Here is a 27,612-nt window from a genome sequence, read left to right as displayed (position 1 = left end):
CATCAGCCAGGAGGAAACTAAATTACATAAAGCAGACAGAAGGAGCTCTCCCCTGTCCATCACCAGTCTTTAGCTGCCAGTCACTGCAGAGAGCTCAAGAACATCTGTGTTATATTTGTGTTTAGGTCCTTGGTCCTCCCACACTGGTGTGAGCCACATGTGAAACACTGCAGCGACTTGGCTGGGTTCTGGAGGCAGCTGGTTAATAAACACACTCAGTTCAGGAGAAAAGGTGTTACCTTTGTTAATAATCGTCTTGGCTTTGCAGTAAATCTGAAATAATTAAGACAAAATGAGTATCACCAGAAAGTCTAAGTCTGAGCTGATTGTCTTCAGCACTCATAGAAAGATGCAGCACTGTAGGTGGTGCTTCTTAAACTAGATCCAGTAAATCCCTATGAAAAAGCCCATTTTCCCCTCTACCGATTTACAGTGAGAAACTGTGAGTAATTCAAATGTCCACAGATCAGGCAGGATGAATCCTGTCCTTTGTGTCTGGAAGTAAACACACCCAGACAAAACACAAGCCTCTCATCAGGAGGTGCATTCTCCTCTAAAACCTGTGCCACACCAGTGCTCCCTTCCCCTCTTAATCCATTCACAATGATAAAACAATTCCCTTTAATTTCTCACAGAAATGGCAAGCAGATACACGTTAACATGTTGTTTCCTTTTGTGCCTACAGTCATGCAGCCATTTCTCTGCTGGATCCAGCCATGTCTGGGTGTGTTGTGTTGAAACCTCCTACTTCATGGTATTTTGACATAAATGGGATAATATTTAGCCCTGGCTCCATAAAGTAATGTGGAAGGCATTTGGCAGTGTTCCTAAATTCTTGCTGTTTAAACATGAGGAAGCAGATCACTTCTGCATACCAGCACTAATTTATAGAAACTAAAGGCTGTGAGGAATCCTTCCCTTTAAACTAAGCAGGCTCTGCAAGAGAGTTTCTGCATTCCCAGTTACATGCTTGAGCCCAATCACCCTCATGCAGTGAAGGAAGCCACCAACCTGTCTAATACAGCAGTTAAAAGTTGTGTAAAACATTCCCACTTCTTTCCTGAAGTCCTTCACAAAGGTTACTGAAAGTACACTCCTCTGCATTTCTCTGTGCTGAGTGTTTTAAGTTATTCTAGGTAACTTTACAAAGTCTCAGGGCTTATTTTAATGCCTCTCAATTTTTCTTCCAATCCAAAGAACACAACCTCAGTGTGTCTTGAGGCAGCAGCTGCATATTCACAATGGGAGAGACGTGGCAGCAGAGAAAAATTACACAGGAGCCACTCTACCACCTCATTATGAGAACACCTGAACCTAATTCATTTTTAACAGGCTTACGGCATCCTACTTCCCCTCAACAGCAGATTACTGTGTAATTAGAAGATTTGTGGTGACACTGTGTCAGCAGAGACACTAAATTCCCGGAGAAGCAGATTTAAACTTCTGGGAGAACTCTTCCAGCACCTCCATTAGTTTCTCTTCATCCTCTGGTGGACTGTGGGTGTATGCTAGGGGTAAGTGTGTAGGGACTGGTTGCCTGTCTGGAAGAAAAGAAGAGAAAAAAACCAACCTTATTGGTACATTAACTCTCTTATAGCAGAAAGGAGGTTTTTCTGATAGACTCTGTACTGCCCAAACATACCTCATGGTCTTGAAGCCAGGAAAATTAACCTTTTAGGTAACTGTAAATAATGCTAGTTAAGCATATCTTCTAAACCAAAAATTAAACCAATTCAATTTGTATTTTGGAGCTGGAGTGATTTTTCTGTAGCACAATATGACCTGGACTGTGCAGCAAGCTCCTATTTGCAGCTGGGGACAGTTTAGGAAAAGGATTGCTTCCCTGTGGGGTTATGCCTGTCACTAGTGCAGCACCTGCAGGCAAAGAGCAATAGCTGGAGTCTGTTGCTGCAGGCAGAAGATGATTTTGCACTTGAAACAACATTTTTCCTTGCCTCCTGGATAATCTTTCTAGTTCCCAGCTGGGACTCTGTAATTAGGATTATTTTCAATCTTAAAATGCTTGTTTCATCCTTAGAAACAATGTTTAAATTCTAAATGCAAAGGAACTTGAGCTTATTGCTCAGTCACCATAAGTGACACATATCCAACTAAGTTTGCTCAGTTTGATGCTTTGCTTTGTTTTCCAAATCTCATGCCTGTCACTCACTCTGTAAATACAGCTGTTACCACCATCCACTCTAAGGGATCCTCCCCTCCAAAAACATGGTGTCTAGAGCCTGGGAGCCTTATGACAATGCTGTCAGGTGTCTGTAGAACAACAGTCAGAGCACCGTTGCAGCACTGTTAAATCTACTTAGCAAGCCCAACTTCCACAGCAGCCAGCTGAGACAAAAAGAACAAGCTGCTGCAACCCTGGGAAGCAGATTTCCCTGAAAACCTATCAGGCTGCCACTGGGCTTCCCAGGAGAGCAGAGGTATTTGCTCTCTTAAGAGTAAATGTTTACCTGACTGCACACACCACATAACTTCTGCTCATGGAAAACTGAGGGGAGAGAGAGAGAGGGGAATGTTCCCTTCTCCATCACTGAATATGAACGGCTTCCCACCTAGCCATAGTGCATCCAGTAGCCTGTGCTAAAGTTTGGGAACTAGGTATGAAAGCCAAGTTCAGCATCACAGAGAAGATGCTTCTAGTCTTTGGAAAGCACGTCTCTGTTTTTATATATTTTAGCAGATGCAGAGAATTCTGGTAGTACTAGTCATATTCTCACTTCCTTTTATTATTTTCTCAGGTTAAAAAAAAAAAAAAGCTGGCTTTGGTTTGCTCTCAGAGGGAACAGAAGAAGAGAATGCAGAAAATGGAGGGAAACTGTGACTGATTTGGAAAATGGCTGCCTAGGATCAGAAGTGTGGGGTTTGCAGCAAAGTGCTCCTGCAGCCCAGACCCTTCACTGAAAGGACTTGAAGAGTGCCCAAGCTAAGCTAAGCTGTGGCTTCCAAAAGGTCATAGAAGCAAGAAATAACTGACTTCACCACTATTTGGTAAGCACAAGACATACACAGGACAGAGAACTTCTCTTGCAGCTTTAAGAGCAGTCATACCAGGACCAAAGCTCTCAAAAGTCAGTAGCTTTAGCTAAAGAGGCAGGGCATGTTCCCTGTTTACCAAAGCTGGGGATAGAAAAAGGCCAAAGGGAAGAGCCTGGTGAAATTATGAAAGAAACAGAAAGAACAACTGAGCAGAAGCATTAGGACCAGAAGAAAGTGGCTGGAGTAAAAGAAAGGGAAAGCCTGGTTCTACAAAGAAGGCTGACCAGCTGGGATGTGGGGTTTCCACATGAACCACATGCTGACATGAAAAATGTCCATTTAAATAACTGTCAGCCAACCCTGTGTGACTGTCTGTGGGACAGAAGGGACAAAGTCAACCCAAATGCAGAAAAGTCTGAGCTTCCTGCATTCTCTATACAGAAATTCAGTGAATCAGGATTTGAGTGCCACATCCAACAGAAGCACTAAGCTGTAAGAAATTACCCTGAGCTTTCTCTCTCTGGACTGACCTGCATCACCATTGAGGCATCCTTGCTTCCAGCTGCTCCTACAAAGATGCCTGTCATTTGTCTGGGAGAAAAGAAAGGCTCTGCCCTACTTTTCCATTCCCTAAGCTCAGTGCCAAAAATGCCACTGTGCTCAAGTCTTTGCCCAGTGTTAGAGAAAGGGGGAATTGGCAGTTTTAGCCTGCGTGGAACAATAGGAAGAAGAACCTGTCAAAGCAGAGCCAACTCCCGGTGCTCTGTGAGAAAGATGCTCATTTCCTAGCATCATAAAAGATGCTGTTTGACTGCTGTGATTCACCTTCCCTTGGCACAGTCCTACATGCAGCCATTTTCATTACAAAAAATCTCCAACCCTCCCTAAAGAAATGCTTTGAAGTCTCTATCAGCTACTTTAGAGGACAAAGGCAGGAATATAACAATTTAACACAATGCTCACTCGAACATTTAGACTTGAAACAACTTTGAGGAATGCTTTTATCCTTTGCACAAGCTGCCTGGTGCAGCCTTTATCCCCTTCCAGGCCAGAGAGGGATCCTAAGCTCAGGCAGGCTGGGGATCTCCAGTCTGTGCACTGTGAGACACTGCTCCTTACCTTGGAAGAACAAACCACTGGGCAGCTTTGTTGCTTCAGCTGACACCGCCAACCACAGGACGGTGTCGGCTCCCTGGGCCTCCGTGCGCAGAGAGTTCTTCATCCTCTCGTAGAAATCAGGCATGGATGACCTCACAGCTGGAAAGGATAACAATGGAATGGTGGCCTGCCATGCAAGGCTTTTTTCACACACACACACACAAACCCCCCAACAAATAAACAAACCAAAACCAAAAACCAAACCAGCTTCAAATTGCCATTTTGTGTGTAGGAAGGAGAAGCATCTCTGGAGCTTATGGAAGACAATGAGTATTTCCCCCTATCTGGGAGTAGGACGGCTTGTGGGAGAATAGCACTAAGCCGCCAGATGATCCACCACTTGTTTGTTTGGGTCAAATTACAGGGACAAAACTGACAACAGGATCTGTCAGAGGTTCCTCTGCCAATTCCATTCCGAACTGTAAAGATGACAAACACGGGGAAAACAGAAATTCGAAAAAGCGGTGTTGTAATGGGATTTTTAGCTCTTCTTTTCTCACCAGTTTTAGGAAACCAGTTGCAGCACTGTATTTAAAAATTGCTTACTTGCTGTCTAAACTCTGGTTTCATTTTATTTTGTCCAACAGATGGTGACTGTAGGCCCATCCAATATAGGTGTTTATTTTGGGGGGGTTGGAGAGTCTTTGAACTTTAAGGTGGGACAACTTTATGGTTCATTAAGTTTGAAATCTGCAAAGGAAGTGCAAAAATAAATGTATTTTAAAGAAAAAGAAATACCAGGATATTTAGTTGGAAAGGGCTATTTTCAAGCATAGACAGGGTAAATGCTTCTGTTGTCAGAAGCAAATTTTGGAAAATGCATCCCTATAAAAGATCTAGAGATGTAACTGCTATTCTGCATCCCAAGCTTGGGCACTGGGGGCTGGAAACATTGGGGAATGCAACATGCATAGTGCATGCCTGATGCTGGCCCACCTACTCAGGCACAGTCACTGAAGAACAGCTGCAGCTCAGACAAAGGGCTGAATGGCCAAACTGCTTCTCAACAGCAGTAAATGGTTAGAGGAAGAGCAGAGGGCTTGCACAGTGGCGCATTCTCCTACGTGCCCTCACTAATTCCTAGTGTCTGCACATTGGTACTTACAGAGGCAGAAGGTCCATCTGTGTGTTTAACAGTTCCACTACAAATGTAACTTAAAGGTTACCTTAAAGAACTGTGTCTCTGCTGTGCATTTGTGCAGGGCTGGAAGCATTCACTGCCCATTGTTATTCTCTAGCTATACACAGCTAGCAGACACCATGCAGAATAGAGCCACCAAGGGGATATAAAACTACTTCAAGCACCAGTTTGGAGAAAAGAAATTACTGCACCTGTTGGAAAAATATACTAGGAAGTTTCATTTCTCTTTGCTTTTAAACTAATCCTGAAAAGAAAAAATATTGTCAGAGAGTGAAGCAGATGTTACCTGGGGTGTCTGCCCAGCCGGGGTGCATCACAGAGAAATGGATATTTCTGTGAGCCTTTGCCCACTGTTCTGTCAGGACAACTTGCTGTCTCTAGGATAGAGCAGTAAGAGCCACGCTAGCACCACATTCAACAGCCTGTCCACCAAATTAGTTCCCAGGGAAATAAACTACATCAAATGTGCTATAAATACCAGAGCATTTATGTACAGCAGAAATATACTCTTGCTCATCCTGGCTGGATTTATTGGATAATGCCATCAGAGACTTCCACAGTCATTGCCATCCATACCCTGGCTACAAATTTACTTTTAAAGCAGCTGCACTGCTTTTACTGACCATGACTATTTGCTGCAGACTGTGGGCAAGAACTAAGCAGGCAGACAGGGTTCATCAGCTAAAGACAGTGTTCCCCCTTGGGACTTCTCTCAAATCAAATCAAAGTCTAGCCATGCTCTCCTCCATGCAAGATGTATGCACTCCTAAGGGCATGCCATCATACTCCTGAAGATTACTGCCTGTGCATCTGCATGTGGGTTGGATGCAAGGGGAAAGCAACAGTGACCAACAGGCTTGTTGCAAAGCAGATGGTATGAGCTGCCTAGCAAAGAAGGGCTGGGCTTTGTTTTCAATCCCATGGGCTGTACCTTGTTCTGTGCATATACCATGGTTCCATCAAATGGCCCACTTTCCGACTGCAAGTCAGATATGTTTAATTTTTGAACTAGCATGCCCCCAGAAGAGACAGTGATCTGTAATGAAATGAATGAAAAACAAACAAATGAAAAGCAAAACCAGGAACTCCCCACAGATGCACTCATGCATGCAATGTTGTCTTCAGGCCACAGCTGGAAGTCCCTACAGAGCAGGATTCCTCTGCATACTTTTTGCATTATGCTTATGCTCAGAAGTAGAGCATACCTGGAGATGAGATGAAAGATATATAACGTTTTTAAGAAGGGATTTTCATTCAAAGTGATGTTGATTCATTTCAGGAATTTTGTGCTTCTTCCTTTTGGAAAGTAATGGGGAGAAAGAAAATAGCAGAATAGCACTATTTGTAGTTTGTATGTTTAGCACTTAACAAAGCTAATTAGAAGTCATACAAAACTTGGGAAATTTCATTTTAAAAAATGTACCTGCTGTCTTATTTTACACCAAGATCTGTAAAGTTCTTTTAAGCCTATACTCCTGTTGTACATATTTCGCACTCTGCTGCAGGAGCTGACTTGCCCTAGGGAATCTAAGAGGGTAAGTTCCCAAATGAAGTATTTTACTCTGATTTCCAATGAAGGGCTGGAAATCAGAGCAGGCAGGAGCTTTGCCTTAGAGCAGGAGGTTGTTGTTAGCAAAATCCAAGAGGATTTTAGAGATCCTTACAGCATTGTAAGTAATCCTGCATTGCTAGCACAGTCAGAGAACTGCTGTTACAAGCCAGAAGGTAAAAATAGTAAAACACCCCTTTTAAACAGCATCACAGACTCACCACCCTGGCATCAGCTGCTTTTTCCAGGAGGGGCACCAGGGCAGTTGTCATGATGTATGTACCTAAAAGACAGACAAGCACCAACATTAACTCCTCCTTTTAAAAAAAGCTTTCTTCTCTCTCCACCCTCCTTAACAACCCAAAACCCAAAGTCCCTTTATCTCTGAAATCTGATCTGAACTTGACAATGATTTTTTGTTGCTGCTTCACCTGCAGTGTGCCAGCTCAGTTTGTAGTGGTTCACATTGCCATATACTTCGCAAAAGGCATATATTATTTTACAGATTTTCATGTTTGTTCTACCTATAGAGAAAACAGCTCCCTACATTCATCTGTGAGAATCTGAAGGCAAAATAGTTCAGGTATGGAATTCCTTGGGTGGGGGAAGGTGATGCCAGTGAAGAAATGGGGAATGCATTTCCCCTGCAAGTCTGGCATATACACACAGATCGAAGCTGGGTCATGAACAAGAATAGGAAAGTGCACTTCATACTTACAGTTCTTAGGGCACTGCACATGCACTTAAGATTTGTCCATTCTTCCCTTCTCACTATGAAATCACTCAGAGTACACTGACACTTTTTGTGCTGCGCACAAAACCCACTCCTTAAATCCCCAGCATGACCATTATGGATGATAAGGAATCCTTGGGGGGAAAAATATTAATGTTGCCTGCTCAAGGCTGAGCTAAGATTACTTGGGGAAACTTAATTGTGTCCTTCCCGGCTTTTGATCATGTTCATGTAGCAAGGATTTTTACACACCACACAAATATATTCCATTACCAGCAAAGTTTGTTATTACAAACACTGTCCAACTGTCAGTGTATTTGACTCAGACACACAGACACACCTAGTGATGTTTCAGGCAACCAAGTGCAACACAGAGATTTTTTTTCGGTTTAAAATGCATTTTTTAAAAATTCCATTTAATTCAAAATTAATTTAGCCCCATTTAGTCTAGTGCTTCTACATCTACTTCCCTCTAATGTCTTTACAAATGGCTCTAGTTCAACAATTCTATCAGTGATAAATGCATTTTTTTTCCTTGAGCTACTGAGGCCATGTTTTTCACAAAGCATGAAGACTTCAGCATGTCTTTATAACCCTCTCTTCCACACAGGCAATGAGATCACCCAGTTAAAATACGGCATGTTTATAAATATGGTACTAAAATCAAACATGTTACATGCCTGGTGAACAAACTGTTCAGTTCCCCTGTCAGTCACAGCAGCCTTCACTTTCTCTACATAATCAGAGGTATGTCCATACACACACAATATATTTAAAACCCTGGCAAATCAAACTAAGCAAATGCACCGCAGATGAGTAAATGCAGCCTGTCTTCAGCAGAAAATGTGAGCAAAGGCAGTTGCCAGTGCATGACGAGAGCCCGGCTGTGTCCCCTGGTAGCGGCGGGGAGACTGAGCGATGACATCATCGGTACAAGAACTCCCGCTGACTGCCAGGGGAGGCTGCCGCGATGTGCGGGGAAAAAAAAAATAATAAAAAAAAATCACTTCAGTATAAGCTGAGAGCCTGGTTTTAATGCTGTTTGGCTGTGGATTCTTAAAAAAAGTAACATCACGTCTTGGTTAAATAAGCTGCCTCTCCTAGAGGCAGAGCTGCAATGCACCATCTCTGTCGATGCTCCATTTTACTGTCCTGCAGATTAATTTACACTTTTAAGGGGCTTCATGTTGATTTGTTAATTCTAAAGAGCTGCAAAGATGAATGCACTAATGTTGCCTTAGTAACAACCAAGCTTTGTTTTGTTTTCCAGCCAAATAAGAGAAATGTTCAATGCCAAAAATCCTGCTTAGAGCAACTACAGCTTGTCAGAAGTTTATGTGCTTATTTAGAACCACAAACTAACTGCAAAGCCCACATCTCCTCTCTTCCTCAAGTTTATTAAGAATTCAGTAAATCCCACAAAGCCAGAGCATTCCATCTTTTTGCCCCACAAGACCACTTGCTCATTTGCTTTGAGACAGAGCATAGAGCAGTTTTGATCACAGCTTCCTATGGTAAGCAACAGTATCTGAAAACACACACAGGCACAATGCATCAGGCATTAAGGCTGCAGCATTTAATTTCTCCCACTGCTAAATATTTCACCAACTACTGTCCCCATATTAAGTGTTTGAACACAAACTCCTCATTCCTTTGACAAAAATACTTGCGTATTGCACGTTCTTATTTGCCTGGGCTGGTCTGTCAGGCAACAAAGCCTGGAAATTTAGAATGGTAATAGCAGAACAGATAAACTTTATCAGCAAGGTTTGTTGCTGGTTAGAATACATCATCATCAACTGAAACCTCCCTGTTTGTATCAGTGCAAAAGCTGGCCCATGGTTTGATGCTGACATTCAAACAGCCTGGGAGAATGCTCAGTATGGTCACTGCAGGGCCTGGCACAGCCGTGCACCTCACGGCAGCTACTTTGTCCAGCACAGCTGCATCACAGCAGGCACTAACACTGAAGTTAATTTCTGAGTAAAAGGGGAAGCAGCAAATGAAGGCATTGCCTGCCACCATCCTTATGGGAAAAAAAAAAGAAGGAAACTTTTCTTATTAAAAAAAAAAAACTTTGCAAGGAAAACCAATACTGATTTGGTAGAAGAAACTACATTCATCTCTGCCCCTATGTAAGTAAATCAAGGGAACGTCCAAACTGTATGTCCTTTTGACAATATTTGATTATTAATAACAATGTACTGAATATCAGTCTTTCCAAAACAAGCACTTGGGCATTCTAACACATTTACTTGATGCAAAAAAATTCTTGTCTGTTAAAGGAGAAACTTCCTTCCACAGAACTTAATTTAAAAAGGTAAGGCATATCAAATGTGGTTAATGCTTAATTATCACTGTGTTCAAACTGTACAAATTGAGTTGTTTTGTTGAGGTTTTTTTAATGGTTTAATACAAAAGTACGTGAAAGGAAAGGCAACATTCAACAGTGTTGTGCCTTGCACTGAAAGCAGTAATTACTGGATATCTGTTGAACATACATCTAGTACTACCTGCATTTAGGACTGTGTGACAGGGGCCAGATTTGTGCATCACCATTTTCTGTCACTGGAAGGTACATTATCCACATGGCCTGAATGCTTGTCTCCTACTGAAAAAAAAAATCAGTGAAATAAATGGTATACAACATTTCCCTTTGATGAGAAGTATTTGCTGTGACACAAAGGAGTTCAGCACAATGAATTTGGGAGTTTGCTCGGAAGCAGCAAGAATGCAGAAGGTGAGCCCAGTCTATCACACCCATATACAGGATTTCATCTTGCCCTTACTGAACTCTGCCAAGGTGAAGAGTTGACTTGCAAAACCTACTGGACAAGCTACAGCCCTGTTCTGTGTAATGAGGTCTGACACAGTACTGGCTGGCCATGTTTTCTCCAGTCAAAAAGGCTCCTGGGATAGATGCACAATTTATTTTAAAGATAAACAGTCTCTTAACATTAGTTTTCTTTGGAAAAACTTCTGTAGGCTTTATGCCTTGGAGCTGATCTCCCATAATAGGAAATCACATATAAAACAGAGTAATTAAAACTTTTTGATAGAGCAACACCATTACACACCATAAACCAACGTCATATGGTAAAGTAGACAGGGTGGGTTGCCAATTAAGCATTAAACATGCTCGTTCCAGTAAAAGTAATGAGCATGGCATTTAATCAGAACATACTTTGTTCATGCACATTGTAGTTTAATGGTTACTTGAAAAATAAAAAAACAAAACCCACCAAAAATATTCAATCACCATGCATTCCCTTGTTGTCTGTCTGGTAATTGTTCCACCTGGTCTGAGATCTTCTCAATTCAGTCGAGTTATCTGATATTGTGCTCTAACTAACAAATCAAATTTTTGACTCCATACAGTGAACTCTTCTGCCAACCTGGATAAGCACTAATTCAGTGGTTTCACAATCAAAGAATGAAATATTAATGACATATCTGTAAAAAATGAGGCACCGTTATGGAGATAAAAATTTGATTCATACAGTAAGTTGTTGTTGTTTTTTTTTAAAGACTAAAAACTACAAAAATCAGCCTGACTGCTTCATAAACTCCTAAATAAAGTTCTGCTGCCTTTCCCATGACATGATGCAGAAGCTGAGGGGACTCTATGAAAGACACTTTTATTAGGTCTTGTGGAAAGGTAGCTCTGCATGTTCTTACAACGGTTATTCCACTGTGGGTCTCATGACATGAACAAAATGAAAGCTATCCTAATGCACAGGACAGCAGTCTCCAGTGTATTAAACACTGGTCTTTCTCACAGAAAACTGGAAAAACGTAAAAGTAATCAAAACACAGGATAGCCCTAACAGAAAATATAAACAAACACTGTGCATGCAGATTTCCAAACTGCTGGTGGTTTAAATCAGTCTGCCAGAACCTGGAAGACTCCTTAGGATTCACATAGTTCAGACTGAAAATTAATACGATATGACAAAGTAAAAGTACACAAACATATACTCTGATTTGCTTCAAGATTTAATGCTACCCTAAAATCTGTATTTTATAAATCAACCTTGAAGAAAATTATGGTTTCAGCAGAAGTAACATTGTCAACCCACTACCTTCTTACAACATCAAATTAATTGATGATACAATTACTGTGGACCCAAGTGTCTTGGTGGATTCCAGAATGTTTTTTGCTTGATGTTCTATCTGGCAATTAGTGGCACATTGCTGGTGAGGTTTTTGCCCTGCTAACATTGGAATAAGGGCAGGCAGCCAGCACCACACTAAGTGAAGCACTTCATCTGCCTGAGCTCTGCAGTATTATTAGGAAGTGTTATTTTAACTGTGAAAAATGTGGGAACAAAAAAAACCTAAACAAACAAATAAAAAACCCCAACACCACCAAAAAACTTTCACTGTACAGATTTCAATGGCTCATTCATCTGGTAGAAATCAGTTAAAAGGGCTTGCTTTTCTTGAGTCCAAGTAAAAACAAACCACACAAACAAACAAACAAAACCACCCAACAAACAAAGTTCCATTCTTCATTGGCCTGATTATCTTTTCCTGCAGTTTATGCAGTTCCCAGTAAGAGACATCCCTGAGTCTCTTCTCCTGAGTAAGAGATCAGGAATGAAGATTACAGTGTGCTGTCTCCAAGGGCCAATTCCACTGCACTAGCAATAACTGAGAGTGCATGGGAAGAGTTAATGAACATGAAACACAAAATAAAGGTTTACATTTCCCACAAATGACAAAGCTCATCTCAATAAGGGCCCCTCTGTCTCCTGGGAACCAGGCTTCAGTACAGTTTCTGCATGTGCAATTATATTCAACCTTATCCTTTCACATACCACCTCTGATCCGTAAGTCTCAAAGCTCTTCAGAAAGAAAACCAGAACCACAGCCTCCTTTTCACAGATGAGGTTGTCTTGCCAAAGATCAGGCACTGAACTTACAGCAGACTGACAGCTGATATTCAAGTTATTTGACTTCCAAGTGATTCAGAAGACCAGGCTGCACTGGATTCAGTTAACACCAATTAGATACAGTTCATGTGTAGGGAAGAGACTGACAAACGTGCACCCAGGTTAGGCAGTTTGCCATAGATGGGCTATAGTGTCACTATGACAGATAAACATCTTACTTCCTCTGCCTCTAACCCTTCTTGTACAGAGTGGAAGTATATGTCTATATATTATTAAAACATGAGAGCCCATTAGATTGAAGAAAAGATGCATACTGGGAGCATCATTTATCTCTCAGTGTGTTTTAGCATCCCCTTGCCTGGTAAGTAGCAATAAAAAAGTAACATATATGTCATTTTTCCATGTCAAGTAGGAAGATATAGTGAGTAAAAGCAAAGTGAGGCAGGTGATAAAACAGAGGAAAAAGGACTGTTTCAGCTAAATGCCTACTGCTTCAATAGGAACATGCTGCTTTTGTCTCTACTTGCTTATAAATGCTGAAGGTTTTTTCAAAATGACTGAATACCACCAGCTTTAATAGTCTTTGCTGGGAGTTATACTAAAAAAAGTAAAATAAAATTAAATTTAAAAAGAGTTTTGACTCAGAAGTCTACGAGACACATCAGAAGAAATTATTCCTTGTTGCTGCTCAGCTCCTGGGTACAACCCTGAGTACACGGTCAGCCCACAAGAAATATAAGGGCAACATCACAGAAACTAGAAGACAGAGAAAAAATCTGCCCATCAGGACTGGCAGGTCTGCAGGAAATCTGTCCATGTTACCTCCAGTGAGTCACTCAATTTGGTTTATTTTAAAGTGTGTTTCAATCAGCAAAGTGCTATTTCAGACTTGTGCAGAGCCAGTGCTCCCACATTAGAGTCTAAGTGTTCCATTCTGCTCTCTACATTCACTGAGCTCCAGCAATCAGACAACAGTTCTTGAGCCTCTAGCAGGGAAAAAAGGCAAGGTGTTTCATTTGACAGCAACAACAGAACCACAACAAGCCATGCAGCATTTGTGCCTCAGACTCACTGTAAAAGGGTACTACAGCATGGATGCAGCTGCCACCACCTGCCCAAAGCACTTTACAGTTTGAACTTGAATATTAAATAAACCATACAAAGCCTTAACTGTCAACCTGCATTTTACATTTTCATGAACTTCATCCATCTGCATATTCTGACAGCACCAGAGAGGACTATGCACCTCTTGTTTCAGTAGCCACCCTCAATGAGCCAGTCAGCTGTGTTTTACATTAAGGGAATTTTACTTTCTATTCTAACCACTGTTATTTTTGTACATATTCATACAAGAGGACTTATGCAGTCATTTTTGTCCCATGTAGTCCAAGAAAAGATCAGGATATGTTTCACAAGTCAGATCATCAATTAGAACTGAACACTGTCATGCGTTATGCTCAAAAATGTACTAACAGATCAGTCAAGAGGAAAACATTCCTAGACTAGATTTAAAAGCTCCACAGCATTTCAGACACCTAAATGAGCAATTTTACAGCTTATAGAAATGTTAATCAGATATCTGATACAGACTCACTATATCAGATTCAAAAAACTCAAATTCAAAAACTGTGACGTGTGTATTTAAAGCATGTTATATTTCAGTCTTGCATTTTTAGATAGTTACAACCTACACACTCCACGCAACCTACACCTCCACACTACAACCCACACACCAGAGATAGGAAAAGTATCCTACAAGGTAGGAAAAAAAAAGTGAAAGAAACATGGAAGGAACACCCTACATGTAAAGATTTGCAAAAGATATTGATATTATTCTAGCTTGTTAGTCAAGTGAGGGACAACTGCATATTTTCCAAACAAGGGCCTTGAGCCCATGTCACCCTTCAGTCTTTAGCATTACTAGAGCAGAGAGGGGAATTTAGTTTGCTCTTTCAGACCACTTTCAAATTTATAGCCAACCTATATTCCAGCCATATCTAAGTTAGCCAGGATTTTCTCTGAGAACTATAACCACAGATGGTTACTGAAAGAAATTAACTTCTCCAAAGGAAAACACACCCAAAGGCACCTAGTACTCAGGGAAATGACAGAGCACCTACTCTGACAGGTCTTTCTCCACACAGCTTTCTCCTACTCTAGCTCCAGAAGTTATGATTTATTACCCTATCCCCTTGACTTTGAAGAAAAATCCTGTGGTTTGCAGCCTTGGTCCTTCATGTGTGTCTGGCCTGCAAGCACAGAAGCTTCCTGTTGCACTGCCAGCTTCTTCCAGCTCAACCAAGTCCCACGCTGTTCTAAAAGATTCAAAATTTAATCCTTATTTTTGTCTAGAGAGAAGCAGTCTAAGCAAACAACCCAGTCCTTGTCTGAACTCTGAAGAAGTTGGACAACAGAGGATGATTTACCTCCTTAAACTTCTTATACAATCATGCAGCAAGTGATACATGAACGAATAACGGAGACCTCTAAGTAACATCCACTAAAGATAATACAGGCATTTTCCTAGTTTGCTACAACTATAATTCAGCTTCCTCTGTGCAGCTGTATACCACTAGTAAGGCTGATTTACAGCTGGAAAAGCAGAATTTGCTGCTTCTACTTGTGTGATAAAATATAATTCAAGTGATGCACCAGTATACGGTTCCTCAGCACTTAATATCCTCAATGTCTGAAACTAAACCAAAATATGCTTTTGTATTCAGACTGTTGTGTTTGTTTCACTCTGCTTCTCTGCTGAAGAGCTGTACCTTTGCACATTGCTGGGTTTTTGTCTGAAAGACCACAAGAGGATAAAAACTAATTTAAGGTGAATAGATCCCTCAGGATAGAAGTTCTGGTACTTACACAGCCAAGGGAAATTTGATGGCAATATAAAACTCTTTTTGAATTTTTTGACCATGAGAAACAGAAGAATGTTAGTAGAAGAATAAGTCTGAACCAAATGAATCTCTGCCTTTATACTTGATTTAATTGTCAGTTTAATGTATTCAGACTTGCAGAAAAAATGAGCTGTATGCACAATAACAGTGAAGCTCAAGACATTTATACTAAAATGTTAGTTTTCAAACATAAATAGGATTTAAGGAACCAATACAAGAAAAAGGCTAAGAATAAAAACCAACAATGGTTTCCAGGTTATACTAGTTCTATAAATGCCTTATCTTTATAGACTAGGTTTTCCTCATCCTCATTCCAGATAATGATGAACAAGAGGAAAACACAGAAACAAAGCACCACAGTTCTTCCTTAATGTGTCACTTTTGAATATATTGAAGACAGTCTCTTGGGAAATCCACCTACCCTGCACAGAGGCAGAGGGAGAAGAGTGTCAGGACTGTTGGGTTGATGCAAGCACCATGTGTCTCTTTGCAAAAGGTGCAGCTTTCAGCCTTACAGATATTACCAGTGTCAGACAGCTCTTCTCTCTGCTGGCTGGCTGTTTGCTCACCTCTTTTCCACAGCTTCTGGGGGCAAACCTTCCACTTGGCTCGCCATTTTCCCTGCCCTTCCACATCTCCACTTTCCCTCCTGACTCACTTCCCATCCTTTGTCCCTATTACACCAGTGCCACACAGTTCACACACAAAGCCCCTTTCACATGGAGCACACAAGACTTGCCCATTGCTGCTCAATCCCTTGACTAGAGATTGCACCTGCTTGAGAGCATCCAGGGCACAGGCCTCCTGCACAGTGCCTCTGTCACACACAACAGGCTCTGCAAGCCCACTCAAACATTTTAATGTCTCTTTAAACATCTGAATGTGTTCCAAGCTCCATACAAACCCCAGACACACAATTATTACAAAGAGCATCATTAGCAGCAATGCTCAGAACTAAGTTCCCTAGTAAATTTCAGAATCAACCTGCCATTTTCCACTTCTGCTATGATAAATAAAGATGCTGATATCAGAACAACTGAAAAATGGAGAAATTAAAAAATGACATTCCGAACAAGCTGTAATGTTTCTTCTTTTCCTTCCTGGCTCTATTCCTGGCATAGCAATGCTATGATCCATCTTTAAGCAGGAATATACCTCACGAACCCAGCTATAAAAACACACTTCTGTAAGCAAAATAAGCATGCTCCAGAAGAAAACCTTCAATACTCACCCAAAGTGTTTGTTGCGAAGTTTTTTTCAAGTCCATCTTCAGTTAACTCTCTGTTATTCACCATACATCCCGCATTGTTGATCTGCAAAACAACTCCTTTAAACAAAAACAATCAACACAAACATCTACAAGGAAATCTACACATGTGAGCAGTCCACACTAATTTGCTGTCTTCTGGCACTACAAAACAAAGCTACACACTGTAGCTTTTATTTGTACATAAAACATGACTGCAAGCTGTGTGCAGCTAGCACAGCCTCTGACACATTTGTTTCTCTGCCTTACCTTCCAGGAGTTCAGACTTTTCTTTCCCACCTCAAAAAAAGATCTGCCCCTACACACCTTCCTGCATGTTCACTGGCACTCCTCAAAAGTTATTTCCTCTTTTTTATCAGATGTTCCTCATCTAGTAAGCATGAAAGGAGTTGCTCCAGATGCCTTGGTTGTGGTTCAGCCCCCCAAGCAAATTTTCACTGCTAAATAAAGAGGGAACTGCACTGAGCCCCTTGCCAACCATGATGATTAACTGCTTAGTCTCTCCCTGGCTCTGTTTTAGTCTCTGGAGTTTTTGCAAAAGTTTAATCTTTCAGAAGGTCTAGCTTTAAGAGGGACAATGTTATTAGCAATGAAAGTCAAAGAGAAAATGTATGGTGCCACCAAAGTTGCAGCTATAAAATTACTGCTTTTCTCTTTTTCTGTAGCACATCTGTGTTAACTAAGAAGGGACAAGAGCAAGCAAACCATGGGGACTCCTGATAAAAGCATTTAGAAAAAATTAAGGAGAGAATTGTGGGCCTAACTGTCAAGTCTACATGACCTGTCAGACAAATTCATAGGCTACACACTCCCAAGACAGACACACATGATTAAAGTACGTGAACTTACCAACACATTTAATTTATGTTCATTTTGGAATTTTTCAGCAAACTTCCATATTTCCTTGGGATTAGATAGATCCACAATATGCAAGAAGATGTTCTAAAGGAAAAGAAACTAAGTCACAATCAACAGGGAAAGTGAAGAGAAATCCTGTTTAGGCCTGTCTAGGTGAAAAGGTATTTAAGTAGTATGAAAAAAATAGTGTCTCCAGAAGCCAACTAATACAGGCTAACATGCACAACTGCAAAATTTAACTCCAGTCCTTAAAACATGTTTAGTCGTTATTCAGCTGCTTCTGAGACACAGATTTTTAATGCCAAAGTTATTAAGAGAGAGTCCTACTTAAATAAATATATGTGACAGACAGGCATAACAGAGAACTAGAAAAATATTGCAAAGTGTGCAAAATTTCAGTTGAAACAATTTAGCAGCTTTCTCTTTGGCTGAACTTTCCAAGGAAATGTTCAAGGTCACAGCATTAGAGAATAATCTAGGTTGGAAGAGACCTCTGGAGGCTGCTTGGCAAACATGGAGATTCACCAGTCTGTCCGAGCCCCTTGCTCAGAGCATTTGATCACCCTCGTGGTGAAAACATTTTTCCTACTGTCTATTCAGAATTTTGTCCCTGTTCCAGTCTGTGTCAGCTGCCTCTTGTCTTCCCACTGAAGACCTCCAAGAGAAGCATGGTAGTGCCTTCCCTACACACTCCCATCACATGGCTGTAGAACACAGCAAGACCCATCTGAGCCTTCTCAACACTGAGCAAAATCAGCCTTCTCAGAGTCACTTCATGCATCACATGTCTCATCTCCCTAGTCACACTCTGCTGGACTCACTCCAGGACATTGATGACTTCCTCATCCTGGGGAGTCCAAAGCCAGGCACAGAACTCCTGCTCTGGTTTCACAAAGGCTTAATCAAGAGGAAGATGCACTTCCCTCAGCCTGCTGGCTAGACTCATGTTCATACAGCCTGGGGTATGGTTGGCATCCGTTGCCCAGGACACTGCTCACAGAGGGACAACTTGTCACTCCCAGGTCCCTTTCTGCCATCTGCTTTCCAGCCAGCTAGGTAAAGACTGCACTTCATTCTGTCACCTGTGCTCTTAAAAAGAAGTCATCAGATTCTGCCCTTGTATTGATTCATGAGGGAATCCACTAAAAATCATTAACAGATCAACTCTGTACTGTTCATTGTTACTTTTAAAGCCACATGATCCAGACAGTTTCCCACTCACTTTTCATCCACCAGTTCAAACCACATCTCTCCAAACTGGATACAAGGATATCATAGCAAATCATGTAAAAAGCCTTGTCAAAGTTAAGGAGAGTATTGCTCCTCTCCTGTCCACAGGCAGAGTCATCTCACCAAAGGGATCAGGGAGAGAATCAGAAGGGTAACAGATAGAGAACTTGGGGGCTGAGATAAAGACAGATTAATAGGGAAAGCAAAAGCCACAGACAAGCAAAAAAACCCCAAGCCTATGAGCATACCACCCTGAGAACACCCAATCTTGTCTGATCTCAGAAACTAATCAGGGTTGGGCCTGGATAGTACTTGGATGGGAAACTGCCTGGGAATACCAGGCACTTTATGCTTTTTACAAGGAATTAATTGACTGCCTCCCATGGACAGGCAGGTGTTCAGCCATCTCCCAGAGAGCAAGGCTCCATCACACATAACAGTTATTTGGGAAGCCACCACCCCAAATATCTCCCCATTCCTTTTTCCTTCCCCCAGCTTCATATACTGAGCATGATATCATATAGTGTGAAATATCCCTTTGGTCAGTTAGTCAACCTGTCCTGGCTGTGTCTCCTCACAACCTCCCATGCAACCCCAACTTCTCCAGTGTGGCAGCACAGAAAGTAGAAAAGGCCTTTGCTCTATGTAAGCTCTGTTCAGCAATTGCAAAGGCATCTCTGTATTATCAACCCTGCGTTCAGCACAAATCTTAAACACAGACACAAGCCACTGTGAAGAAAATTAACCCTATTCCAGCCAAAACCAGTACAATGAGCAAGGGTATACATCCACTCCAGCGCTCTAGTCATGCCAACTATTTCTGCCTAATGCCAATGAGAACCCAGTGAGATCACAGCTCTGCAGTCATGCATGGATTCCTGTGTCTCCTATGCTATGTGTACTCATGAACAAGCATCTGAAATGTGGTCCCAGACATGCTACTTACTCATGAAAACTGTGAGAGCTTCCTCCATTTCACTGTCCCCTAGACACTCACTGCTCCCATGACTCTTCTACTCTTCTGGGTTTGGTCACTACAAACCAATGAAACCCCTTTAAAGCCTCCTCAGTAGGCTTAGCAAACCTGCTGGCAAAGACACTCTTGCTCTAATACATCATTGCTCCTCAGCTAAGCTCATTTAACAGAGAAGGTCCAAGAAGTCATGAAAGCTAAGGTCAAAGTGGCACCAGATGAACATTCAAGTATTGATCTGCAGGGCATATATGCTCCTACCCAAGCCCTTCCTATCACTGTGTGGATTTAGGAGACCACTGCTAGGGCTTCCATGCCCTTGGCTCTCTAAACACTCCCAATGAACTCCAGGTAACCCCTCACAATGTCATGGGTGCCCATGTGGCTGGGCAACAAGAGGTACTAGGCCAAGGTCCAGACCAGCCCCAGCAGACTCTCTGCAGTACCTTACATCTGAGCTCCCAGCAAGTGACAAACCTCTCAAGTCATCTAGCCAAGACTGCAGACGGGTGCCTCCATCCCCCACAGGAAGGAGCCCTCAGCCATCATCACCCACCACTTCCTCCCACTGTCAACAACTGTTCAGGATCATCTGTCTCCAACACCTCCCCTGACAGAGCTTGCTCTTCCTCATCTGTTACCATGGCACTACACCTATCCTATAAAATGCACATCTGCAGGCAGAGAGGGAGCTGCCTTCTGTTGCCAGCATTCACAAGCTTTAATTCCTCCCCATCTTAGAAGTCTCTGTCCACTACTTATTCAAATGCAGCTTCTAGCTGTCCCTCCTTCCATGCAATGTGCTCTTCTACTCTCTGTAGAGACCCTGTCAATCTCCTGTTCCTATTCCCTGTGGTTCTGCAGCCTGCTCATCTCCTGTTGTCACATCACCTCGCAGCTCAGCACCCTGAGGACAGCAGAATCCAACACATGAAGCCACCATCATGTGCTGCCCCAGGCTCAGGGAAAAGTCCCAGTCACTCCCTGCAATCCAACATCTGCTACATTATCCCTCTTGAGCTCTGCGTGGGCTAGTGTCCCATGTGCCAGGCACAGTTGCTCCAGCCAGGGTGGTAAAGCCTGCTTTCAGGAGCAGCACTGCACCCACTGCAGCTGTCTCAGAGTGCTGGGTGCCTTCTGCATCCCCCTGCATGCTAACTGCTAAACCCTTGTCAGTCACTCCATGTCACAATGCTCTTGCAAATGTTTTGCAATACTATGGTCAGCAATGTGGATGTAATAGGAAAAAAAAAAAAAAGGGTTGACATAAAGCAAAGTTATCATTTGCTAAACCACTAAAGCTAGAAATAATTCCTGCCTCCAAAACATCAAAAACCTTTTACTGTTTGCTACAGACAATTCTTTTGCTTTTGGCAGATTTGTGTTCTACACAGTACAAGCAGAGTGGCATTTACAGCATACAAAGGCACATCAACTCCTACTCTTCTCCTAGACAGCACTTAGTCTCAAAGAGACACCACAGATAGTCTTATGACGTATGCCAGGAAAAGGCAGTTTTAAAATAATTATGCAGAGGATGTGTTCTCTTGCAAAACAACAAATAATCATTAAAGGGCCTCCTCTCTTTCCAAGTTGTTTCTTTAAATACTCATTATACAAGCAAACGAGAAAAGCGAAGAAGCTGAAGAAATGATATGGCATTATTCCCTGCCTGTAATTCTGCTTCCCTGAAGATAAAAAGCACATGACTTTCTCTCTAGTCAGTTGACTTCAGCTCCTTAGTTGAGTTTGAGTCAGAATTTTCTCATTGTAATAATGTGCTCTAGGATGACCCTGCTTGATCAAGGAGATTGGACCAAATGATCTACTGGGGTCCCTTGCAACCATATCCATTTTGTGAATAATTTCTGACCAAAAACTTGACACTGCTCTACTGGTTCAAGCTGGATACCTCTTTAAACTTTCTACTTTTAAAACTAATACCATTATCTACTGGTACAGAAGAGGTAAAGATTTTTGGGCAAAATGTTCAGTATTGCAAAGGATTTCAGAGATTGAAAAAGATCTAAATCAACACTTATCTGCTGAAGACTGTCACATTGACTCAGGAAAGGGATATTCAGACCTGTTTCCTATGAAAGTCCTCAATGGTAGCAAAGCCATTTTCAAAGCAAACCTAATCTCTGTGACTTGATCTATTTTAACAAATTAGGAGAACTTTCCAGTTCCCAGATCTAGGGCCAGGTGACTGCCAAATAACTCCATTTCAGCACTGCACTCCAGCATGTCCTCTGGAAGATGGAAAAAATCTTTGGTGTATACTATAACAGGATCTCCATCCAAATTATCAGGAAGAGCAAATTGAGCCTGGATACAGCCCGTCAAGTTGCAGATAAAGCATTTTATTATCTCTCTGTATTGTTTCTGAATGAGCACTTATAAAGAAGGATATTTTTGTGGACTCCTTATTAAAATGCTCTTCCCAGTGCAGTCACGTGTCCCACAGGGCCTCTTGTACAGCTCACCTAACACTTCACTGAGAGCTGCTCTCTGCACAAGTGCCCTGTCCCCAGGGTCACAAACAAGTTCTGCAGTGCCCTCGCACTCCCCCATGACTACAGAAATGACAGGTCTGCAGCCTACCAAAAAGTGGGAATGCAGTAATTATGCTGCCTTTAGAGGGAAAATATTATTTGCCTCAAGTTTTTTTCCACCAGGTGACAGAAAACAGAACATGAAGAAACCTTCAGAGGTCGAACTCACATCTCTTCCCAGGCAGCCTGACTGCAGTTAGAGAAGGAGGTAACACAGATAATCACCAGCCTTACAACAGCCATGGGATTACACAGCTATAGACAGCTGGAAATTGTTTATTTCTACATAAGGACTGATCTAATTCACCTCCATTAAAGAACTGAAGAGTAATGCTAGTTGTCATACTAGGGAACTGAAATCAAAGAACAGAAATTTAGTCAATATGGCATCTCTAACCACGAAAAACTCTTCAGAATTTTTGATCCACATCAAAACCTATTACTGGAATCAAAATACAGCATACAAGAGCCAGAGCCAAGTCATTATTTAAAACAAAGACAGGTCTCCATCCATGTGCTGTGGGTTAACCCTGGTAGGAAGTTCAGCCCCATACAACCCTATTTACTCACTCCATTCCCAGTGGAAATGGGGAGACAATCACAAGGACAAAACAGGCAAAACTTGTGGGCTGAGATAAAGACATTAATAAGTGAAGCAGACTGTGTGTGCAAAAAAAAAAAATAAAACAAGGAATTAATTCACTATTTCTTTCTATCAGGTAGGCATCTTGCAATCTGCAGGAAAGCAGGACTTCATCCCATGCAACAGTGATTTAGAAAGCCAAATACCAGATCTGTGAATGCCTCCTTTTGCTCCTTCTTCCTCCCAGCTTTTACTGCTGAGCAAGATGTCATATGGTCTGAGGAGTCCCTTGGGTCAGCTGGAGTCAGCTGTCCCAGTGTGTCCCCTCCCATCTTCTTGTGCACCCCAGCCTGCTCACCTGGTGGGGCAGTGTGAGAATAAGAATAGGCTTTGATGCTGCGTGAGCATCATTCAGCAATAACTAAACTGTGGGTTGTCTACGCTGGTTTGGTCACAAATCCAAAGCATAGCACCAGTGAAACTGCTGGAAGGGAAATTAACTCTATCCCAGCCAAAACCAGGGCACCAAGTAAGAAAGATAATGACTAGTGAACTCCATAAGCACGCCCTCCTGAACAATTAATGAAAGCAACAGTGACAGATATAGAGGTGTACTGTACAGTGATATATTCAGAAACAAAAAGAATGTGCTACAGAGGGAAGGAAGAGGTATTATAAGAAAAGGAAATGAAAAGGCATGTAGAGCATGGAATTAGTACCACACACAGGACTTCACAGAGCAGCCAACCTTAGCAAATCAAGAGCATGTTATTCAGACACATAAAACCTTCAGCTCCAATGCTGTAGACTCATAAATGTTGTTGCAAGTGTTGCAATGCATTAACTTTTAAAAGCCTGAGACACATAGTTAGGAATAGTAAGTAGGACATCAAAAAGCAAATCAACAAACAAACATTAAATAAAACAGCATGCTGCTGATGATGTTACTAATCACAGAATACATCACCTAATGAAGTTAGGTGATTCAAATGGTTTGAAGTTAATCACTTCAAATCATTTGAATTATAAACTGCTAGATGTTTCCGTGTCTGTATGAAAATACTATTAAAAACACAACATCAAGATGTTGGAAGAGTATCTCATGGCCTCTGGGGTCTTTAATATGAACAACCTTTCTAAAAGTAAACAAAAGACTAAAAAACAACTCACCTGATTGCCCGTTTCTGTCACTATTTCCTCTTTGGCAACTTCAGCCCGTTCCTTATTTCGGCAAACCAGATGAACTGTGCCACCTGGTGGATTGCAACAAGAAAAGCATTTGATAATTAATTACTAACTGCATTTGGGTGAGACATCAGCATTTTAATTAGGTGAGATATTGGATAGAAGAAAAACAGTGGAATATTTCTGCTTGGCTTTTGTTCCTGTGAAGGCAGGCAGGGTCATCACGCGCAAGGAAAGGGCCACTGCACTCTAAGTTCTGTGCTCAAACCATTTCTGTCAAGTCTGTACATCATGCTTAGTGGATGAAATACTAGAGCTAAATGGGAAATTGGAGCTAAGGCATCTGCACCATAGATTTTTTTTTTTTTAATATATGCTTTAGGAAGTTCAGTAAAGAGCTTGAACAATACAAGTGACTAGAATTGCTCTGCAGAAAGGAAATAAAAGTGCCAGATATCAGAATTCTCAACAGTGGGAGATAAGACAAGGACTATGGCCTCAATTGCAGCTTGGGAGGCTCAGGTCATCTGAATTATTTCTCATCAGAAAAATAATTTTCAGAAGGTTTCTCCTCAATAGGCAGGCTTTCTCAAGAGGATGCATAATTTGCATCCTTGTGGGTATCAAGCAGCAAAACACAGCAATGACTGGTTCAATCTACCGTTGCCAACAGTCCTGCTCCAAGTGAGATCCTGGACAAGGTGACCTCCAGAGGTCTCTTCCAACCAGTTTTTCCATGAAAGGAAGACAGAAGGCAAGGCTCTTCTCAGAGACCTGGATACTTACCACAATCTCATCACTTAATCATATTAAAGAAAGCCTTCAAACACAAGACAAAACTACAACTAGGCAACGGTTTTGTTTTTTTTCTTCACATATTCTCCGATTGTTACAAGCTATGTGTTAATTTCAGTCCTAGGAATACCTATACTCCTTACTTTTGCCTGTTTTTAAAGGTGTTTTAGGGATTGCTAGCAATCCACCTCTAGAAAGCTCAAGGAATTAATCCCTAATAGAAAGATAATTAATCCATAATAGAAACAACAACTGTGTCGGGTCACATTTTTTAGTGCCCAGAACCCAAATGCAGAACACCAAGTCTACCTTTGGATGATACAGTCACACACTGCACAGCCCAGTCTGGGGTCTGATAACGAAACCTTTTGTCCACAGGAGAGATTTTTCCACTGAGCACCAGGAGATGGGGGAAGTTTAGGTGTGACTGACACATTAGGAAATGAATTTAAATGTATTTTCTTTGGTAAAGATTGAAACTGTTTGAACGCAACACATGGGAATAGTCAGAGTAGTTGGGAGAAGACTGTATCAAGCTGGAAGTGCAGTTCACAAGACATAGAGCAAAGCCCAAATCCGAATATCCATAAGACACCAATTCAGAGAAAAGCTGAACTCAGACTTTAGCAATTATCAGTTAGAAATATCTGAGTGCTTGAAGGTAAAGCCAACAGAGCCTGATTATTCCTCTGCTGAGTCAGAATTCCTTATTCACTTGTCATGGAGTACTTGAAGAGATTCAACTAGAAGCCTGAGCCCCAACAGCTGACACTGAGTTTCAAAGTGAAATGTTCAAGGATGGGACTGGGAAGTCATTTTAACTTCATGTGAACAGCAATGCTCATGCAACAGATCAGACATGCAGTCTGAGCCCAAGGTTGTTCTGCTAAACATGGTGACCTAATCCCAGAGAGATCCAGCCAGCTTTCCAGCTTGCAAAACCTGGTAGAGATATCCATTTGTGAGCAGAACAGTCACCTGACAAAGCAGTACTTACATAAAGTGATTATGTACAATAGCAGTGGTGGGAATCTGAAATCAATCACATGTTGGCACTGATGTAGATCTTAAACTCAAAGACTCTTTGATGCTAACAGTTTTGAATTAGTTTTGTTTAACTGAGTTGCCACTTTCCTTCATAAGATGGTTACAAAACCTAAGCACAACAAAGAGAAAAGAGCCACAAGCTCCTCCCCTTCATTCTACATGCCAAAACTCCTGTCACTCTTGCACAACAGGAATTACTTTGTCAACTCTGTAAGGGATTAGGTTTATCCTTCAGCAGCAGCTAGGCCCAGTTTACACCATGTCCTTGTGTACAGACAGCAACATAAAAACATAATTACATGTAATCAGCCAAAGGGCACAAACTCCAGGGTATTATCATTAAGATCAAGAACAGCTACATGAGGGTTTTTTATGCTCCTCCATCTCATTTTTGTAAAGACAATTGTTTTCTTTCATCATATGACAGATTTGCAGATTCCTCAGTTCAAATTCAGCCAGACTGCTACTTGTACCGAATTAACCTTAAACAGATACTGATCTGTCACCAACATTCTCAGATGCCAGTTTAACACAGATAGTTTTGGTAAACATGCACTTGAAAACAATTTGCAGCTCCTCTCTGCTAATTTGGTTTCCTATCCCAGTTTTCACTGCACTGATTGGGCTTAAACCTCTAACTCACACTAAGACCCCTGTGAAATGATGCCACATCCCAGGGATTTGTGTTTGTGTGTAAGTGCTGGAAGGCCAAACCTGCTGCCTTCTGTCTTCTCTGTAAGCCTCCTGGGAGCTCCACAGCAGCCCTGCTCACCTCTCCTCGCTATCTCCTTTGCTGTGGCCTTGCCAATGCCACTGTTTGCACCAGTGACCAGGAAGGATCTTCCAGCCACATCCACCTCCACATCAGCTGGGTTGAAGCGCTTGGAAGCGGACTCATAACCACCTCTGAACAAATCAAGAGACACCTGTGAGAACCTAGAAGTGAGCCCTTCCAAAACAAACACATGTGTGGGTTGAAAAGCACTTTCAGAGCTCAGCATCCAGTAATTGCCCTATTTACTCTCTGTACCCATGGGGCAGGCCATGAATACCAGTGACACTGCAAACAGCAATGTATCACAGAATCATTAAGGCTGGAAAAAAATCCTTAAGATCATCAAATCCAACCATCAACCCACATTCACCCACGGCCTCAAGTGCCGTATTCCAGAGGTTATTTTCAAGACTTCCAGGGATGGTGTCTGTATCACTTCCCCGGGCAGCCTACTCCAGTGTTTTGGAATGAAAGCGACAACTCGCGATGGCGTTTGGTCACCCCAGCCCACCCAGCCCCGACCTCGACCCTCGGGGGGCGGCCGGAGCCCCAGGGCAGGGCAGGGCCAGGCGGCCCTCACCGAGCGGGGCTGGAATCCGCCCGCCTTGGCGGGGGCGGGCAGCCATCCATAAAACACCACATAGGCACAGTCTCGCCGCAGACAGACAAGAACAGCCCAGCCCGGGCGCTGAGCCCGCCCCACGCTGCCTCCCGGGCGGCCGCCGCCCAATACCTCGTGTACTCCCGCAGCCCCTTCACGAACCACACGGTGTTGCGGTACCAGGACATGGCGCTGCTGCTGTTGCCACCACCCCCGCAGGCGGGCCAGCCCCGCCTCTGCCCTTACATAAAGCTCCCGGCCAGCCCGGCCGCGTTAGATAAGGGCTGAGGGGCGGCTCCGCGTGGCCTGGCCCGGCCGCGTTAGGTAAGGGCTGAGGGGCGGCTCCCCTCGGCCCGGCCCGGCCCGGCCCGGC

General features: G+C 42.3%; 1 protein-coding gene and 1 pseudogene across 7 annotated transcripts; one reads left to right on the top strand and one right to left on the bottom strand.

The window, feature by feature from the left end:
* Positions 1 to 604: 604 nt before the first annotated feature.
* On the bottom strand, positions 605 to 27,612 carry DHRS12 (dehydrogenase/reductase 12). 7 transcript variants are annotated; one of them, XM_071448475.1, is made up of 10 exons: positions 27,372 to 27,603; positions 26,636 to 26,769; positions 24,007 to 24,089; positions 17,487 to 17,579; positions 16,602 to 16,683; positions 7,064 to 7,125; positions 6,225 to 6,329; positions 5,580 to 5,670; positions 4,114 to 4,251; positions 605 to 1,541 (listed from the first exon to the last, which is right to left on the bottom strand). In XM_071448475.1, the coding sequence occupies exons 1-10, from the start codon at positions 27,425 to 27,427 to the stop codon at positions 1,414 to 1,416; spliced, it is 972 nt and encodes a 323-aa protein (XP_071304576.1). In that variant the 5' UTR covers positions 27,428 to 27,603; the 3' UTR covers positions 605 to 1,413. The 7 variants fall into 7 exon arrangements, 5 of the variants coding, with proteins under 5 accessions (XP_071304576.1, XP_071304579.1, XP_071304580.1 ...); XR_011682491.1 differs by lacking the exon at positions 605 to 1,541 and adding an exon at positions 4,699 to 4,842 and having other exon boundaries at positions 4,116 to 4,251; positions 27,372 to 27,612; XM_071448478.1 differs by lacking the exon at positions 26,636 to 26,769 and having other exon boundaries at positions 27,372 to 27,604.
* Positions 18,960 to 19,078, top strand: LOC139600383 (5S ribosomal RNA; annotated as a pseudogene).

The sequence above is a fragment of the Agelaius tricolor genome, unplaced genomic scaffold, assembly GCF_023055355.1.
Source record: "Agelaius tricolor isolate 1412-34295 unplaced genomic scaffold, bAgeTri1.0.p SCAF_26, whole genome shotgun sequence".
NCBI classification, from domain to species: Eukaryota; Metazoa; Chordata; class Aves; order Passeriformes; family Icteridae; genus Agelaius; species Agelaius tricolor.
The sequence above is the reverse complement of the archived record's forward strand: the minus strand, read 5'-3'. Positions and strand labels throughout refer to the sequence as shown.

What these genes read in the sequence shown, in the direction of transcription:
- DHRS12 (XM_071448475.1), bottom strand. Translation starts at nt 27,427, where the DNA reads ATGTCCTGGTACCGCAACACCGTGTGGTTCGTGAAGGGGCTGCGGGAG. An exon ending in CTTCGCAACAAACACTTTGG is followed by an intron (nt 7,126 to 16,601) that starts GTGAGTATTGAA and finishes TCTGTCTTTTAG; the next exon opens with GTACATACATCATGACAACT. An exon ending in TGGTATATGCACAGAACAAG is followed by an intron (nt 5,671 to 6,224) that starts GTACAGCCCATG and finishes GCTCTATCCTAG; the next exon opens with AGACAGCAAGTTGTCCTGAC.